Genomic DNA, 14,964 nt, shown 5'->3' on the forward strand with positions numbered 1-14,964 from the left:
TTTATACACACACCGCACAAAGCTTTTACTGTCTGGTGTGTGGTCAACCACCCTGGACAGACATCTGCTCCCCAGACGCCCCACGGTCGCCCAGAACCACTGAGTCCCACCGGGTCCCGTCCCCAGCAGGCTGGCGGGGGTGGGGACGGTGGGGTGGGGGGCGAACACCCACCGCACTTGCTTGTCTCTGAGACTGAAATGTGCAGCGCCCTCATCTTTGGGGAGGGGGGAATTCTTTCACCCCGGAAACAGCTTCTGGAACCTTCCGTAAGCAGAGTCACTGATGATGACTTTCACGTCGGCAGCCCCAGCCTCGGGGATCACGTCCACCGCCTGCACTGTGGCCTCCTGGTGAAGCCAGCTGCGAGGGAGACGCCATGGGCGGGGGCACAAGATTGGTGGGTGGGACATGCAATTGGCGGGAGGGAGATGTGATTGGTGGGGGACACATGATTGTGGGGGCACACGCGATTGGTGCGGGGACACGTGATTGGTGGGAGGGACAAATGATAGGCGGGAGACTATTAGTGGGCGGAGACATGACAGGAGGCAGACGTGACTGGTGGGAGGGACACGCGACTGGTGGGAAGCAAGACCCCGACGGTGTCTGAACCCCTCCCCAGCCTTCTCGGGATTGGGAGGCCAGTATCTCCCACGGTCCTGGCAAGTGGACACAGGGCCCTACACCTGCTCGTGCCAGGAGGGAGGCGCGACTGGTGGGAATGGAGACCCTGACTGAGCCTGAACGCCCACCCAGCCTTCCCAGGGTCGGGTGAGTTAACTGGGGGTGGCGGGGGTGGGGGGAGCAGTACCTTCCGCGTTTCGAGACATGGACACGTGGCCGGACCCCTGCTCGTACATGGTGAGCGTGGGGACACGGGGGTGACAAAGCCGCCCAGCACCGTGGCCTTGCCCGCTCACATGAATGACACCGCACCCAGCACAGCGATCATCGGCGCTACCACCCCACCAACCAGGCCCGCCCCACGCACCTCAGCTGCGGTCCGGCCAGCCGCACGCGGAGGGTGAGGGTCCGTCTCCCAGTGGCTCGCAGGATGGCATCCTCCACCCTGGCCATCAGCTCATCCAGCCCGAGCCCCAGGAGGGCAGACACGGCCAGGACGTCGGGCTCCGCGGGTGTGTACCTGTCCAGGCGGCCGGCACAGCATGCTCAGCAATGATGAGCTCACCCGGGAACCAGGTCACCTCGTTGTGGACTCCACCATACACTGCAGGGGTGGGGGGCTCACCCGGGCACCAGGTCCACCTTGTTCTGGACTTCCACCATGCTCTCCAGGAGGGAGTTTGGCAGGCCTAGGCCCCGCAGGGCTGACAGGACACTGGCCTTCTGCAGTTCCGTCTCGGGGTGGCTCACATCTCTGACATGGACGATCAAATCCTGAGGACCAGACGGGCCGGGTGGTCAGATCTTGGGGCCAGGGGCTCCCATCCCCAGCCCCAGAGCACCCACCAGCCCCAGGACACTGCTCCTCCCAGTGAGGGCAGAGCTCCCCACCATAGGGGCCTATACCTCGGGTGGGTGCGACCTGAGACCACAGAGCGGCTCTGTGGTGCACGCAGCCCCCCAGCCCCCTCATTAGAGTTTCCGTCATGGCTGCCACTCCCTCCCTGTGCACCTGGAACCCCAAAACCTACACTGCTCGGCAGCCCCAAACCTCTGTCGCCCCAGCCTCCCGCCCCACAGTACTCTCCCTGCACCTGGGTGCGGCCACTGGCCCCCACCACCGACCAGCCAAGCCACAGTGCCATGCTGAAAGCTCTGGGCTGGTCCACTTTTCTGTGAAGCCTTCAAGCTCCCATTTTAAAGAAGTTTTGTCCCCGCGGTGTCATGTTTTACATGCAGGTCCCTCATGCGTTGGGGAAACAGAGATAAAAGGAAAGTCACAACCCGGGGCGAATTCATGTCAATGTATGGCAAAACCAACCAATATAATATTGTAAAATAAAAAAAAAAAAAAAGGAAAGTCACAGTGGAGGGGAATCCTGTCGCGGAAAGGAGGCGCTCGGTCTGCTTTTAACGGATTCACTTCCAGGTTCTCTTTTTGATGAAATACATTTTCTTTTACTTCAGGTTTCATTTCAGAAATGTTACATTTTCGGGAACCTTGGAGGATGAAGCTGGCAGCCTCAGCTGCTATGACCTAGAAAGTCCCGGGGTGCCTGTCCCTGGGCCCTGCCGCCCCCCTGCTGAGTAAACGCCAGGCTGTTGGGGTTCACTGTTTCCGATCCCCGGATACGGCCAACACAGAAAGGGAAACCCCTCTTCATTAGCATTTGCTTCAGAAAAATTACAGTTGTAGGGCTTCCCTGGTCACCTTCCTGGCAAGTGGTAAGAAATCCACCTGCCAATGCGAGAGATGTGGGTTCAATGCCTGGGCCGGGAAGATCCCACATACCGCGGAGCAGCCAGGCCGGTGCCTCACAACTAATGAGCCGGCATGCTGCAACGGCTGACCGCCGTGGGCCGGAGAGCCCCTGCTCCGCATCAAGAGAAGACACCTCAGTAAGAAAACCGGGCACCATAACCAGAGAGAAGCCCCCCACCTGCCACAACTAAAGAAAGCCCAAACAGCAATGAAGACCCAGCACAGCCGAAAATAAATGTTAATAAATAAAAAACAAAACTTAAAATTGTACAGTCAGACCCAGCTCCCTGAGTGGAGGCATTTGAGGGGATCTGGTCCCTGTGATGTCCGCTGTAAGGGGACACAGCCCTGTGCTGTCCTAAGGAGGGAACCACTTCCCCTCCCCGTTTGCTGGTATCTGAGGGGGAACCGGCCTGGCCCTCCCCACTCACCGAATGGGCCACGTCCTTAAGGGTGGCCGAGAAGGATTCAACCAGGCTGTGGGGCAGCTGGGAGAGGAAGCCGATGGTGTCCATGTAGAGGACGGTCAGCGCGCAGGGCAGCCGCCCCGCGTGGGCCGTGACGTCGAGTGTCGCGAACAGCTGGTCCCGGGGCTGAATGGCGGCGTCCCCAGTCAGGGCCTTGATCAGCGTGGTTTTCCCTGCAAGTCGGGCACAAGGGGACATGCGTCTCAGGCCGTCTCGGGTCCCCTAGCGTCCACTTCTGAGCTCGGGCTGCTGGACGGTGGGATGGGAGCAGGGAGGGTGTCTGAGCCCGGAGTTCTCTGCAGGGCCCTGGTACCAGGCACGGGTCATTGAAGAACACAGCTACTGTTGTCCAGGATTCCGGGTAAGATAGATCGGGCCTGGGTGGGAGGATTAGTGTAGACAGACGAGGGGCGTGGTGTACACAGTGGTCGAGTGTGTGAGATGGGGAGGCGTCCCTGGAGACAGAGGGCGGTGTACTGGACCATGAGTTGTGATGTGGGTGTCCTCATACAGAAGCGTGACGGTGCAGTTGGGCAGATGCTATGTGCCTGCCGTGGGGTGGGAATGTAGACACAGGCCCACCCAGCTCCGCCCCAGGGAGGCCCCGCCCACCACGGCAGCCTGAGGGAGATCCCACCTACCACCCTGGCCCAAGGGTGAGACCACCCACCGGCCCCGCCCCAGGAGGCCCCGCCCAAAACCACAGCCCTGCCCAGTGAGGACCTGCCCACCACCAAAGCCCTGCCTAGAGGCCCCGCCCACCAGCACAGCTCTGCCCAGAGAGGCCACGCCCACCAGCACAGCACTGCCCAGTGAGGCCCCGCCTATCAGCACAGCCCTGCCTAGAGGCCCCGCCCACCATCAGAGCCCTGCCCAGGGAGGCCCCGCCCACATAACCCACGCCCACCAGCACAGCCCTGCCCAGAGAGGCCCCGCCCACAAGCTGCTCCCGGGGAGGGCCCCTGCCCGGAGCCCTGCCCAGGCCCCTCACCGCAGTTCGTGTATCCGACCACAGAGACCACGGGGAACTCCCTCCGCCTCCGCTGCTGCCCCAGAAGGCGCCTCTTGCTGCGGAGTCTCTCCAGGGCCTTCTGGATCTTGGCTTCCCTGTCTCTCAGGAGACGCTGCTGCACCTGCAGGAAGGACTCCCCTAAAAACACCCAAGACGGCAAGTCAACGAGCAGACCCGGGGTAGAAAGCGGGCAAACGCCACGGGGGAGGGTAGGAGGAGCAGGCGGAGGGGAGGACGAGCGGCCTGTGGGGGTCTGACAGGTGTCAGGACCCCAGGGACAAAACCACTAGACTGCGGCCCCGGCACAAACAGCCTTGGCATCTCCTGTTGGGAGACGGCTCTGCCCGGAGGAAGGCGGCCTTGCCCAAGCCCTACTGCCCTCTGGGGTCACCTGGTCTCCCCCTTATCCCTGAGAAGGAAAGGCCGAGGGGAGAGTCCGCATGATGGCCACAGTGGGCTGAACACTGCCCCAGAGACGCATCCATGTCCTCACGCCCAGGATCTACAAACGGGGCCTTATTTGGAAATAGGGTCTCTGCAGAGGGGATGAAGTGAAGGACCTGAAGTAGGGGAGGCCACAAACCCAAGGACAGAGTCCGTGTAAGACACAGACACAGAGGAGAAGTCACGTGAAGACAGAGGCAGACACGGGAGGGAGGCGGCCACCAGCCCAGGAATGGACGCCTGGAGGCCCCAGAAGCTGGAAGAGGCGGGAAGGATGCTCCCCTGGAGCCTCTGGTCGGAGCTCAGCCCTGGGGCCCCTTGATACCCACCCTTTTTGAATGTGACCTCAGAGAGGCCCTCTCAGGACTTGTGGGGGACACTGTCCCCTTGGTAGGGGTGGTGGCCACGATAACCCCCTTCTGCACACCTAGTGCGGAGACCTCATACACGTACCCGACCCCATGGTGTAGCGAGAGCTCCCTCTGCATCCGCCCAGGTGGGCAACATCGCTTTTCACACGTGACCTAGTTGGAAACGGGGTGGCTCAGTAGATGGGCGGACATGTGCATCCACCACAGGACGTGGGGCGAGGGGGGCCGCGGTGGGGGTGGGGTTCCTGATGGAGGGATCTCTGGGGCCCCCCTCCCACGTGGGCCATCACGGGCGGGCACAGAGGGCACCTCCCTGGGTGACATGTCTCTGTTCGCGTACAGATTGGACCCGTGGCCACAAGCTTGCACCCCTATCCACCACATCCCACCCTCAGAATGCCTGGCAACATGTCTAGATACATGAAAACTAGAGAAAGTCCTGGGAGGGCTCCCTAGAGAGGGTCCCGGTTGGGGGGTCCCTAGAGAGGGTCTCGGTGGAGGGGTCTCCCTAGAGGGTCCTGGTGGGGTGGGTCCCTAGAGAAGGTCCCGGTTGGGGGTCCCTAGAGAAGGTCTCGGTGGTGGGGGGGGTCCGTCTGCCCCGGCCCGGGTCCTGCTCGCACCTGAGCAGAGGGAGCTCAGCCAGCGCCACCTGCAGTCGTGCCTCCTTGGTGCGGGCGTTGCAGCGGAATATGTGAAGAACGACGGTGAACCGGTCAAACACCGGCACGCGCCAGGCGGCTTCCAGGTCTTTCTAGAAAAAACAGAGAGAGAGGAAGGGAGGGGATGAGCCGTGAGCCCATACTCTGAGACCTACTGACCCGCTGCTTCCGCGGTACCTTGGTGGGCGTGGCCAGTCTCTCCACGTTCAGGAAGACGGCGGTGATTTCTGGGGACCCTCTGATTCTCTCTAGGAAAAGAGAACAGCCGGTCAGAGGCTCAGTGAGCCCGCAACATACCTCTGGGGAGTGACCCTGCGTTTTGATCGGCTGTGTCCCCCGGGCATCCCCTGGGTCTCCGAGTACAGGATTTAGGGAGCATGGAGCATGGGTCGGGAGGACCAGGAAAGTAGGTCTCACACCTGCTGAAGCTGAAGCTCCAATATTCTGGCCACTTGATTCCAAGAACCAACTTATTGGAAAAGACCCTGATGCTGAGAAATGACGAGGGCAGGAGAAGAAGGGGATGACAGAGGATGAGATGGTTGGATGGCATCACCAATTCAATGGCCATGAGTTTGAGTAAGCTCCGGGAGTTGGCTATGGACAGGAAGCCTGGCGTGCGGGAGTCCGTGGGGTCGCAAAGAGTCGGACACGACTGAGCGACTGAACAATAAGGTCTCACACACACAGGGGTCTGGTGAGCCGGCGGGGGCTGAGTGCATGTTAGAGGGACACGGACAGGCGGTGAGGCATCGCCCTGGCGTGTCACCTGCTCTGAGCTGTGAACCAGATGTTGGTTTGGGGCGGGGATGTTAGCGTCCACAGAGGGGCAAGAGTCTCGTGTAGGAACACACCCCAGGCCACTGACAGGGGGTGGCAGTCTGGCCTGGGTGCTGGGGGTCTCAGTGGAATGCTGATGCGGGCACGCTGGTTTCTGCCACCTGATCCAAGTTTCATGAGGCCTAGAGGAACGGTCGAGCTCGCGCCATTCTAGGAGGGGGCTGCAACACGTGCGATGAAGGACTCACCCGTCAGCTGCTCCAAGGTCCCTCTGCCAAAGATAAGCTTCTTGTGTGGAGTCTTGGTGGGCACCACCATCGTGTCCACCACCGACCAGCCGTCCAGCGTGCACACAAGCGCTCGGGCCTCCGCCACCTGCCACTCGGCTTAGGGGAGAGATGGGCTGGCGTGAGGGTCACTTCTGGCCGGGTCAGCCCTGCCCAGGGTCCTGGCCCACATGCCCGCAGGCTGGGATGGCTTCCTGCTTCTGGCCACACAAAGGTTCCCAGAAAGCAGCTGAATGGGCATTTGCTTAAAGGAAGATGTGTTCTTCTGGGTGGGTGGTCAGGAGGGGGTCAGAGGATCTGGGAGGGAAGGAGAGGGGAGGGGGAGAGGGGAGGAAGGAGAGGGGAAGGGAGCCAGAGCTGAGCAAGGGACGCAGGGACAGCCCCCCTGCCATGTTGGAATCGGGCACATGTGCCCCGTAGAGATTCGGGGTCCCTAGTGACCCACTAGGCAGCATCTCCCGTGAAGTTCCCAGGGCCCGCAGAGCCTGCCATCCTGTATGGGGGGTGGGCTGAGTCCCGTCCTGGGCGGGTGTCATGTCCTGGGTGACCAGAGCCTAGTTCCAGCCTCCCTCAGTGGCCGCCCTTGCCGAGCTCAGGATGAGCAAGGAGGTGCCCACCCAGGGTCCGTGGCCCTGAACAGTCAGTATAATGGGGCCGGGGAGAGGCAGGGCCCCCACCAGAACAGGAGTCCAGAGCAGTGGGGGCACAGGCCGTGGACCAAGGGCATTCAGGACCTGCCCCGCCCTCGACTCTCCCCCGGCCGGTCCCTCGCAGGGCAGCTGATGGACAACAGACACGTGGGCAGTGGTGCCACCGCGTGGCTCTGAGCCCTGACGGGGTGGACAGGGCTGGCGCAGGTCTGGAGGGGCTGGGAGCCTGGGGGCGATGGGCCGGAGCACAGCTGTGCGGGGCCCTGGCTTGTTCTCCAGGGAGATGTGAACCAGAGCCTCACGGGAGGGCAGCCTCCCTCCGGAGCCGGTCCCCTGCGACCACAAGCGCCCCCGCCCCGTCGCTCAGCGCTCAGCCGGTTCCCGTTTCTGCTACAGAAGCTTGTGCACCATCTCCGGGCTTAGTACTCAGCGGCGCAGAGAGGAAGTGGGTCCGTAAAAGGCTTAAAGCCTAGGGGCACCCCGCGTGAGTTGCTGGGATCGTTTGCATTACGGATGGGGAGGCCCCGGGGGAGCAAGGCAGAGCGACACCAGAAGCGGCTCAAAGGGAACGTGGTTCGCTGCGTGCAAAGCAGGAGGGCGCCTGCGCCCAGAATCAGGGTTTCCAGGGCCATGGGTTGCAGGGGCTGAAGGAGCAAGAGAGGGAGTGGGCGGTTCAGCCTCTGAGTCCGCCCCAGAAGCCCCACATCCGCTGCAGCCTCGGAGGCAGGCCCCAGAAACCCCGCCCTATGAGCTACGGCTTTCAACGTCGGCCCCCAGAGGCACCGCCTCCTCCAGCGTCCCCGACCTATAAGCTGCAGACCTCGGAGACCCGCCCCTGGAGGCGCTGACCTATGAGCTCCAGCCCGCGAGTTCCGGCCCCAGAAGTTCCACCTCCTCCTGCGTCGCCGACCTGAGCTCCGGCTTTCGAGGTCCGCCCCCATAAGCCCCGCCTCTGGCGTCCCCGACCTATGAGCTCCAGCCAGCGAGTCCCGCCCCCATAAGCCCCGCCTCCCCAGCGTCCCCAACCTATGAGCTCAGCCCTCGGAGTCCAACCCCTGGAGGCGCTGACCTATGAGCTCCGGATTTCGAGGTCCGCCCCCAGAAGCCCCGCCTCTGGCGTCCCCGACCTATGAGCTCCAGACCGCGAGTCCCGCCCCGAGAAACCCCGCCTCCTCGCGCGTCCCCGACCTATGAGCTGCAGGCCTCGGAGTCCCGCCCCTGGAGGCGCCGACCTATGAGCTCCAGCCCGCGAGTCCCGCCCCGATAAGCCCCGCCTCCTCCTGCGTCGCCGACCTATGAGCTCCGGCCCTCGAGGTCCGCCACAGAAGTCCCGCCTCCTCCCGCGTACCCGACCTATGAGCTGCAGCCATCGGAGTCCCGCCCCTGGAGGCGCTGACCTATGAGCTCCAGCTCCCGGAGTCCCGCCCGCAGAGCCCCCGCCTGCTGAGCGCCGGCTTCGCCGCCCCTTAAGCTCGAGCCTCCTCGCTCCGCCCGCCCCGCCCCGTCCCCGCCCCCGTCTGCCCCGACGCTCTCGGTCACCTCGGGTCCCCTGCGGCTTCGCGGGGCCCCACTTGACCTCAGGGTGGACCAGGCACACGCGCTGCGTCCCCGCGGGCAGCAGCGGGTCCCTCCGCAGCAGCTCCTCCTCGTCTTCCTCCTCTTCCGCCGCATCTTCGGGCTCCTCCTCCCCGTCAGCCCGGCTTCTCCGGCCATCCACGCGTGGAACCCGCCCTCCACCCTCTCGCCCCTCCGAGCACCCCAAGCCCCCGCGGACACCGGCGAGGGTTCGCTCGGGGTGGGGCGGCGGCGGCAGCAGCGCGGCCCTCGGGGGCCGGCGGCCGCGAACCGCGTGAGAGAGCCAGGCGCCCCCGCGGACGGCGGCCCGCAAGGCCCACATCCTGCGCGCCCCTGAGAAACAGGGCGGGGCCACCGGGGCGGAGCCAGCTCCCTATCGGCTACCCATTGGTCACCCGTATCAAGAGGGCGGGACTTCGGGAGTCAACAGGGCGGAGCCACCTCCCTTGCCGGCTGCCCATTGGTCTCCGGGGTCAACAGGGCGGGGATTCGGGAGTCAATAGGGCGGAGCCACCTACCTTGCCGGCTGCCCATTGGTCTTGGGGGTCAACAGGGCGGGGATTCGGAGTAGGTCAACAGAGCGGAGCCTCCTCCCTTCCCGGATACCCATTGGTGGCATGGGTCAACAGGGCGGGGCCTCGGGGCGGACACAGCTCCCTTACAGGCTGCCCATTGGCCGCCAGCGTACTCGCCGCCGCCGCTGCCTGATTGCTGAGCGAGAGTCCCGCCCGGGAGGCGGGTCGGAGCGGTGCCGCCAGGCACGCGCCTCTCTCTGTTGGGGATGCTCGCGGCGACCTCCCCCGGCGTCTAGTGCCAGAACCGAGCCGCGCCGCGCACCCAAGCCGGGCCCCATTCCAGCCTCCGGGCGGGGCCGGCGGTCTGGGCTTGCGGATCCAGTTCTGCCCGCAGGAGCCCGGAGCTCTGCCTTGCGCGTCCGAGCGCGCCCCCTAAGCCGGAGGTCCCAGCTCCTGCCTTGGGGCCTGGAGTCTGACCCGAGGGGTGCCCTGAACCCTGCTTCGGGCTCCGCACCCGCTCCACGGCTCTGAAGTGTACGCGGTGGCACGACTGTGGCCCTGGGGGGGTCCACCTAGGTCCCCCCGGATCCTGAATTCTGCCTTGGGGATGTGTGTGGCTCAGTTCAGTTCAGTCGCTCAGTCGTGTCCGACTCTTTGCGACCCCATGAACCGCAGCACGCCAGGCCTCCCTGTCCATCACCAACTTCCGGAGTTCCCCCAAACCCATGTCCGTTGAGTCGGTGATGCCGTCCAGCCATCTCATTCTCTGTCGTCCCCTTCTCCTCCCGCCTTCAATCTTTCCCAGCATCAGGGTCTTTTCCAATGAGTCAGCTCTTCGCATCAGGTGGCCAAAGTACTGGAGTTTCAGCTTCAGCATCAGTCCTTCCAATGAATATTCAGGACTGATTTCCTTTAGGATGGACTGGATGGATCTCCTTGCAGTCCACAGGAATCTCGAGTCTTCTCCAACACCACAGTTCAAAAGCACCAATTCTTCGGCGCTCAGCATTCTTTATAGTCCAACTCTCACACCTATACATGACCACTGGAAAAACCATAGCCATGACTAGACGGACCTTTGTTGACAAACTAATGTCTCTGCTTTTCAATACGCTGTATAGGTTGGTCATAACTTTCCTTCCAAGGAGTAAGCTCTTTTAATTTCATGGCTGCAATCACCATCTGCAGTGATTTTGGAGCTCAGAAAAATAGTCAGCCACTGTTTCCCCATCTATTTGCCATGAAGTGATGGGACCAGATGCCATGATCTTACTTTTCTGAATGTTGAGCTTCAAGCCAACTTTTTCACTCTCCTCTTTCACCTTCATCAAGAGGTTCTTTAGTTCTTCTTCACTTTCTTCCATAAGGATGGTGTCATCTGCATATCTGAGGTTATTGATATTTCTCCCAACAATCTTGATTCCAGCCTGTGCTTTCTCCAGCCCAGCGTTCCTCATGATGTACTCTGCATAGAAGTTAAATAAGCAGGGTGACAATATACAGCCTTGATGAACTCCTTTTCCTATTTGGAACCAGTGTGTTGTTCCATGTCCAGTTCTAACTGTTGCTTTCTGACCTGCATACAGGTTTCTCAAGAGGCAGGTCAGATGGTCTGGTATTCTCATCTCTTTCAGAATTGTCCACAGTTTATGGAGATCCACACAGTCAAAGGCTTTGGCATAGTCAATGAAGCAGAAATAGATGTTTTTCTGGAACTTTCTTGCTTTTTCGATGATCCAGAGGATGTTGGCAATTTGATCTCTGGTGCCTCTGCGTTTTCTAAAACCAGCTTGAATATCTGGAAGTTCACGGTTCATGCATTGCTGAAGCCTGGCTTGGAGAATTTTGAGTATTACTTTACTAGCGTGTGAGATGAGTGCAATTGTGCGATAGTTTGAGCATTCTTTGGCACTGCTTTTCTTTGGGATTGGAATGAAAACTGACCTTTTCCAGTCCTGTGGCCTCTGCTGAGTTTTCCAAATTTGCTGGCATATTGAGTGCAGCACTTTCACAGCATCATCTTATAGGAATTGAAATAGCTCAACTGGAATTCCATCACCTTCACTAGCTTTGTTCGTAGTGATGCTTCCTAAGGCCCATTTGACTTCACATTCCAGGATATCTGGCTCTAGGTGAGTGTGAGTGATCAAACAATTATGATCATCTGGATCGTGAAGATCTTTTTTGTACAGTTCTTCTGTGTATTCTTGCCACCTTTTCTTAATATCTTCTGCTTCTGTTAGGTCCCTAGCATTTCTGTCCTTCATTGAGCCCATCTTTGCATGAAATGTTCCCTTGGAAACTCTAACTTTCTTGAAGGGATCTCTTGTTTTTCCCATTCTGTTGTTTTCCTCTATTTCTTTGCATTGGTCACTGAGGAAGGCTTTCTTATCTCTCCTTGCTGTTTTTTGGAACTCTACATTCAGATGCTTATATCTTTCCTTTTCTCCTTTGCTTTTTGCTTCTTTTCACAGCTATTTGCAAGGCCTCCTCAGACAGCCATTTTGCTTTTTTGCATTTCTTTTTCTTGGGGATGGTCTTGATTTCTGTTTCCTGTACAATGTCACAAACCTCCGTCCACAGTTCATCAGGCACTCTGTATATCAGATCTAGTCCCTTAAATCTATTTCTCACTTCCACTGTATAATCATAAGGGATGTGACTTAGGTCATAGCTGAATGGTCTAGTGGTTTTTCCCACTTTCTTCAATTTCAGTCTGAATCTGGCAATGAGGAGGTCAGGATCTGAGCCACAGTCAGCTCCCGGTCCTGTTTTTGCTGAATGTATAGAGCTTCTCCATCTTTGGCTGCAAAGAATATAATCAATCTGATTTTGGCGTCAACCCTCTGGTGATGTCCATGTGTGGCTCACAGGCCCCAGATTTGGGCCTTGAAGTGTCCTGGCTCGGGAGAGTATGATGTCTGCATGTTAGCCTGAGTCTGGGACTGCACCTCCGGAGCCCAAGACTCTGCCTTGTGTGGGAAGTGTTACTGGGGTCCCCAGAGGTCCTGAACCCTGCTTTGGGGTCCCGTTCTACCCCTGAAGTGCCTCAAATCCTGCAGCCAGGGCTGCATTCTCTTTTTGGGGACCTCAGAGCCTGCCTTGCTGGTGGGGGGCTCTGAGTGCAGCCCTGGGGGGGGGGTCCCAAATCCGGGCTGAGAGGTCGAAGCTCATCTCCACCGGCCCCTAACTTTGCTATGGGTGTCCGATGCTGAACCCTCGGAGGTCCCAGATGTAGAGTGGCCCTTCCCAATACGGCCCCAGGGGTTCTGATGGATACAGGGGATGGAGAAACGGATGGACTGCGGGCTGGGTGGGATGGACAGCTCCATGGAGGCGTGGGCCGCTGTACAGGTAAATGGACAGAAAAGTACACACAGGAATGGGTGCGCGGGTGGGCAGACGGAAGGAAGGATGGGTGGATGGACAGAGGCAGAAGGGGAGGCGTGGACGCGGGGATGGATAGATACCGATGGTTGACTGCACAGATGTATGGACGGACGCATGGACCCACGGGTGGCTGGTTGGGGGCAGGCGTCTGGATGAGCAGATGGGAGGGTGGAAGGAGGGAAGGAGGAAGGATGGGCGGATGGCTGTGCGGATGGAAGGTGGACAGGCGGGGGTGTCCGCTGTTCACTGTCACCCGCCCCCCCAACCAAGGAAGAAGTCCCCGTCAGACCGGCCGTGCACACCTCCTGACACGATGGAGACTTTGCTGTCCTTTGTCACAGGCATTTCCCCTGATGGCCTTTTCAGTCTGACTTTTGCAACAGGTGGGTGGGTTCTTCTCCCTTCCATCTCTAGCCCCCGGGGGGTCGACACGTTCTCACCAGGTTTTCCTTCCCCACGTTCTCTGAGCCTCCTCTCCTCTCTGCTCACCTCTCGCGTCCGCCTCTCAGCGCGATGAGTCGGGAGATGAGGTGGGTCCCTCGGGGGACTTGGCAGCCAAGGGGAACGACCGGCCTGTCTGTGCTCTGAGGAGACGGGGGCCATACCTGTCTCCTGGGAACGCCCAGAGCCTTTCCCGGGAAGACATGGCTGTGGAGTCCGCCCTCCAGACGGCGGGGCGGCCAGGAAGACAGGCCCACGTGGTCTGGCGTGAGGGACCCCTGCTCCAGCTCTCGCCCCACCGGCTCTTGAAGCGGCTGTGTCCGGCAGGGGGGCTCAGCTGCGGGAGGGAGGGACCCTCCACGAGGTGCCAGGACCTGAGACGACCTGCCGAAGGCTGGGTGGGGGGACGCTCCTCGGCCACCTCCATGGACACGTGGGAGCCCACCCTCCCCTGGAATCTCAGGTTGATGCCAAAGCACGGAGCGGTGCTGGATCGGGGGGTGGGCGGAGCGGCGTGGAGGCCAGACCTCTGGTCTCACGGTGCAGAGTCCACAGGGGAGGGTCGCACCCTGTCGTGCACAGGTCAGAAGTGACCGCAGGAGAGGCGGCTGCCCAGGGTCATGCAGGAACCGCCATAGCCAGAGTGCAGGCTGCACGGCCCTGGGGCCCTAGCCTGTGCCCCGTGCCCCCATGGGGGACCGCCGCGGCCAGAGAGCGGGCTGCACGGCTCTGGGGCCCCGGCCTGTGACCCATGCCCGGGGGCTCCGGGTCCAGGGGGCCTGCATGCCCCACGGTCTCCCTGCGGGGACTCCCACATCCATGTCATGTCCGTCTGTGACCCGCGTTCATGATCCCCTGCTACTGTGTTTTGTTTTGTCTCGAGGTGAACCTCGGGCTGAAAATCCTTAGATTCTTTATTTCAAAATACAAACGTGATCTCATAAAACTCTTTAAACCGCTCTGCACAGCAAATAGAAGGTAACTTTACACAGTTTGTACACATACACAGAAACATGGGGCCACACTGACCTGGGTGCTCCCTCGGCCCTGGCCGGGGCGGCCTCCCCGAAGGGGGCCTGCGGGACAGCAGGCGCCAGGGCTCCTGGAATGTTCCTGCCGACACAACCGGCCCAGGGTCAGCGCGGGGACGGCCGGGCAGACCCGCCACAGCGCCGCCGGGTTCCCACCAGGGTGAACCGTTTGCAGACGGGCGCCTCCAAGCTCCTGGAAGGGGCAGCAGGCCGAGGCCGCCTGCCCGCTGGGGAGGCACCGCGGGGCCGTCTGCACCCGCTTCTGTGCTGAATAAAGACGCACGCACCACTGACAAACGCACTGCACTTGGTGAGGCCGACAGCCACTCAGCCGCGTCTCCCCTCCACGGGCCACAGGGACCCCGAGGGGCCGCGGGTCACGAGGGCGGCAGGTCGTCGTCGTCTGCACACTCGTACTCGTACAGCTCGACGGCGCCCAGGCCGCCCGGCGCCTCCAGGAAGGGCCTCTGGGCCAGCGGGGTCCTCAGGGCGCTCAGCTTCGGCTCCACAGGGCTGAGCTCGGCCTCGTACCTGCGGGGAGGGGCCCGTGAAGACAGCGCCCGCCCCCCACGCCCACTGAGCAGCTGTGCGCCCCCGACACCCCGACACGTGGGGGCAGGGCAGGCGGGCCCACTGATCAGCTGTGCGCTCAGCAGCTCAGCCAGCTCCCCACCCCACCCCCTGTGTAGGGTCTGCGCCCCTTGGCGGCCTGCGGGGGCCACCCCCAGGGGGGTATGTGGAGCCCTGGGAAGTGCCCCACAGGAGCCCTGGCAGGACCGTCCGCAGGCTGGGGGAGGGCCTGACTCAGCAGGAAGAGCTCCCAGAGTCAGGGCGCTGAGGCTGGGCACCTGGGGCAGGACTAGGCGCGGTTCGGAGTCAGAGTGTGTCCACCCTCGGCGGTAGGGCCGCAGTCCCTTGGAAACCCTCCCCCGGAAGTGGCAGCCAGAGGTGGTGA

General features: G+C 61.2%; 2 protein-coding genes across 4 annotated transcripts in view; both read right to left on the reverse strand.

The window, feature by feature from the left end:
• LOC148772992 (putative GTP-binding protein 6) lies at positions 1-8,972 on the reverse strand. The gene is made up of 10 exons (XM_088834398.1): positions 8,597-8,972; positions 6,369-6,506; positions 5,518-5,588; positions 5,302-5,432; positions 4,764-4,834; positions 3,846-4,004; positions 2,819-3,027; positions 1,251-1,399; positions 993-1,145; positions 1-361 (listed from the first exon to the last, which is right to left on the reverse strand). Exons 1-10 carry the CDS (start codon positions 8,952-8,954, stop codon positions 238-240), a joined length of 1,563 nt encoding a protein of 520 aa, XP_088690524.1. The 5' UTR covers positions 8,955-8,972; the 3' UTR covers positions 1-237.
• Positions 8,973-13,874: 4,902 nt separating this feature from the next.
• Positions 13,875-14,964, reverse strand: part of PPP2R3B (protein phosphatase 2 regulatory subunit B''beta) — a 46,752-nt gene continuing 45,662 nt past the window's right edge. For all 3 annotated transcript variants that reach the window (XM_055438558.2, XM_055438559.2, XM_055438561.2), the window contains one exon: positions 13,875-14,540. In XM_055438558.2, the coding sequence (XP_055294533.1) occupies positions 14,387-14,540 (154 nt within the window). In that variant the 3' untranslated portion in view covers positions 13,875-14,386. The remainder of the gene's footprint in view (positions 14,541-14,964) is intronic.

The sequence above is a fragment of the Moschus berezovskii genome, chromosome Y, assembly GCF_049115385.1.
Source record: "Moschus berezovskii isolate FMDL1 chromosome Y, NW_MosBer_1.0, whole genome shotgun sequence".
Lineage (NCBI taxonomy): Eukaryota > Metazoa > Chordata > Mammalia > Artiodactyla > Moschidae > Moschus > Moschus berezovskii.

What these genes read in the sequence shown, in the direction of transcription:
- LOC148772992 (XM_088834398.1), bottom strand. Translation starts at nt 8,954, where the DNA reads ATGTGGGCCTTGCGGGCCGCCGTCCGCGGGGGCGCCTGGCTCTCTCAC. An exon ending in GACTGGCCACGCCCACCAAG is followed by an intron (nt 5,433 to 5,517) that starts GTACCGCGGAAG and finishes TGTTTTTTCTAG; the next exon opens with AAAGACCTGGAAGCCGCCTG. An exon ending in CTGGCCGGACCGCAGCTGAG is followed by an intron (nt 362 to 992) that starts GTGCGTGGGGCG and finishes TCTCCCTCGCAG; the next exon opens with CTGGCTTCACCAGGAGGCCA.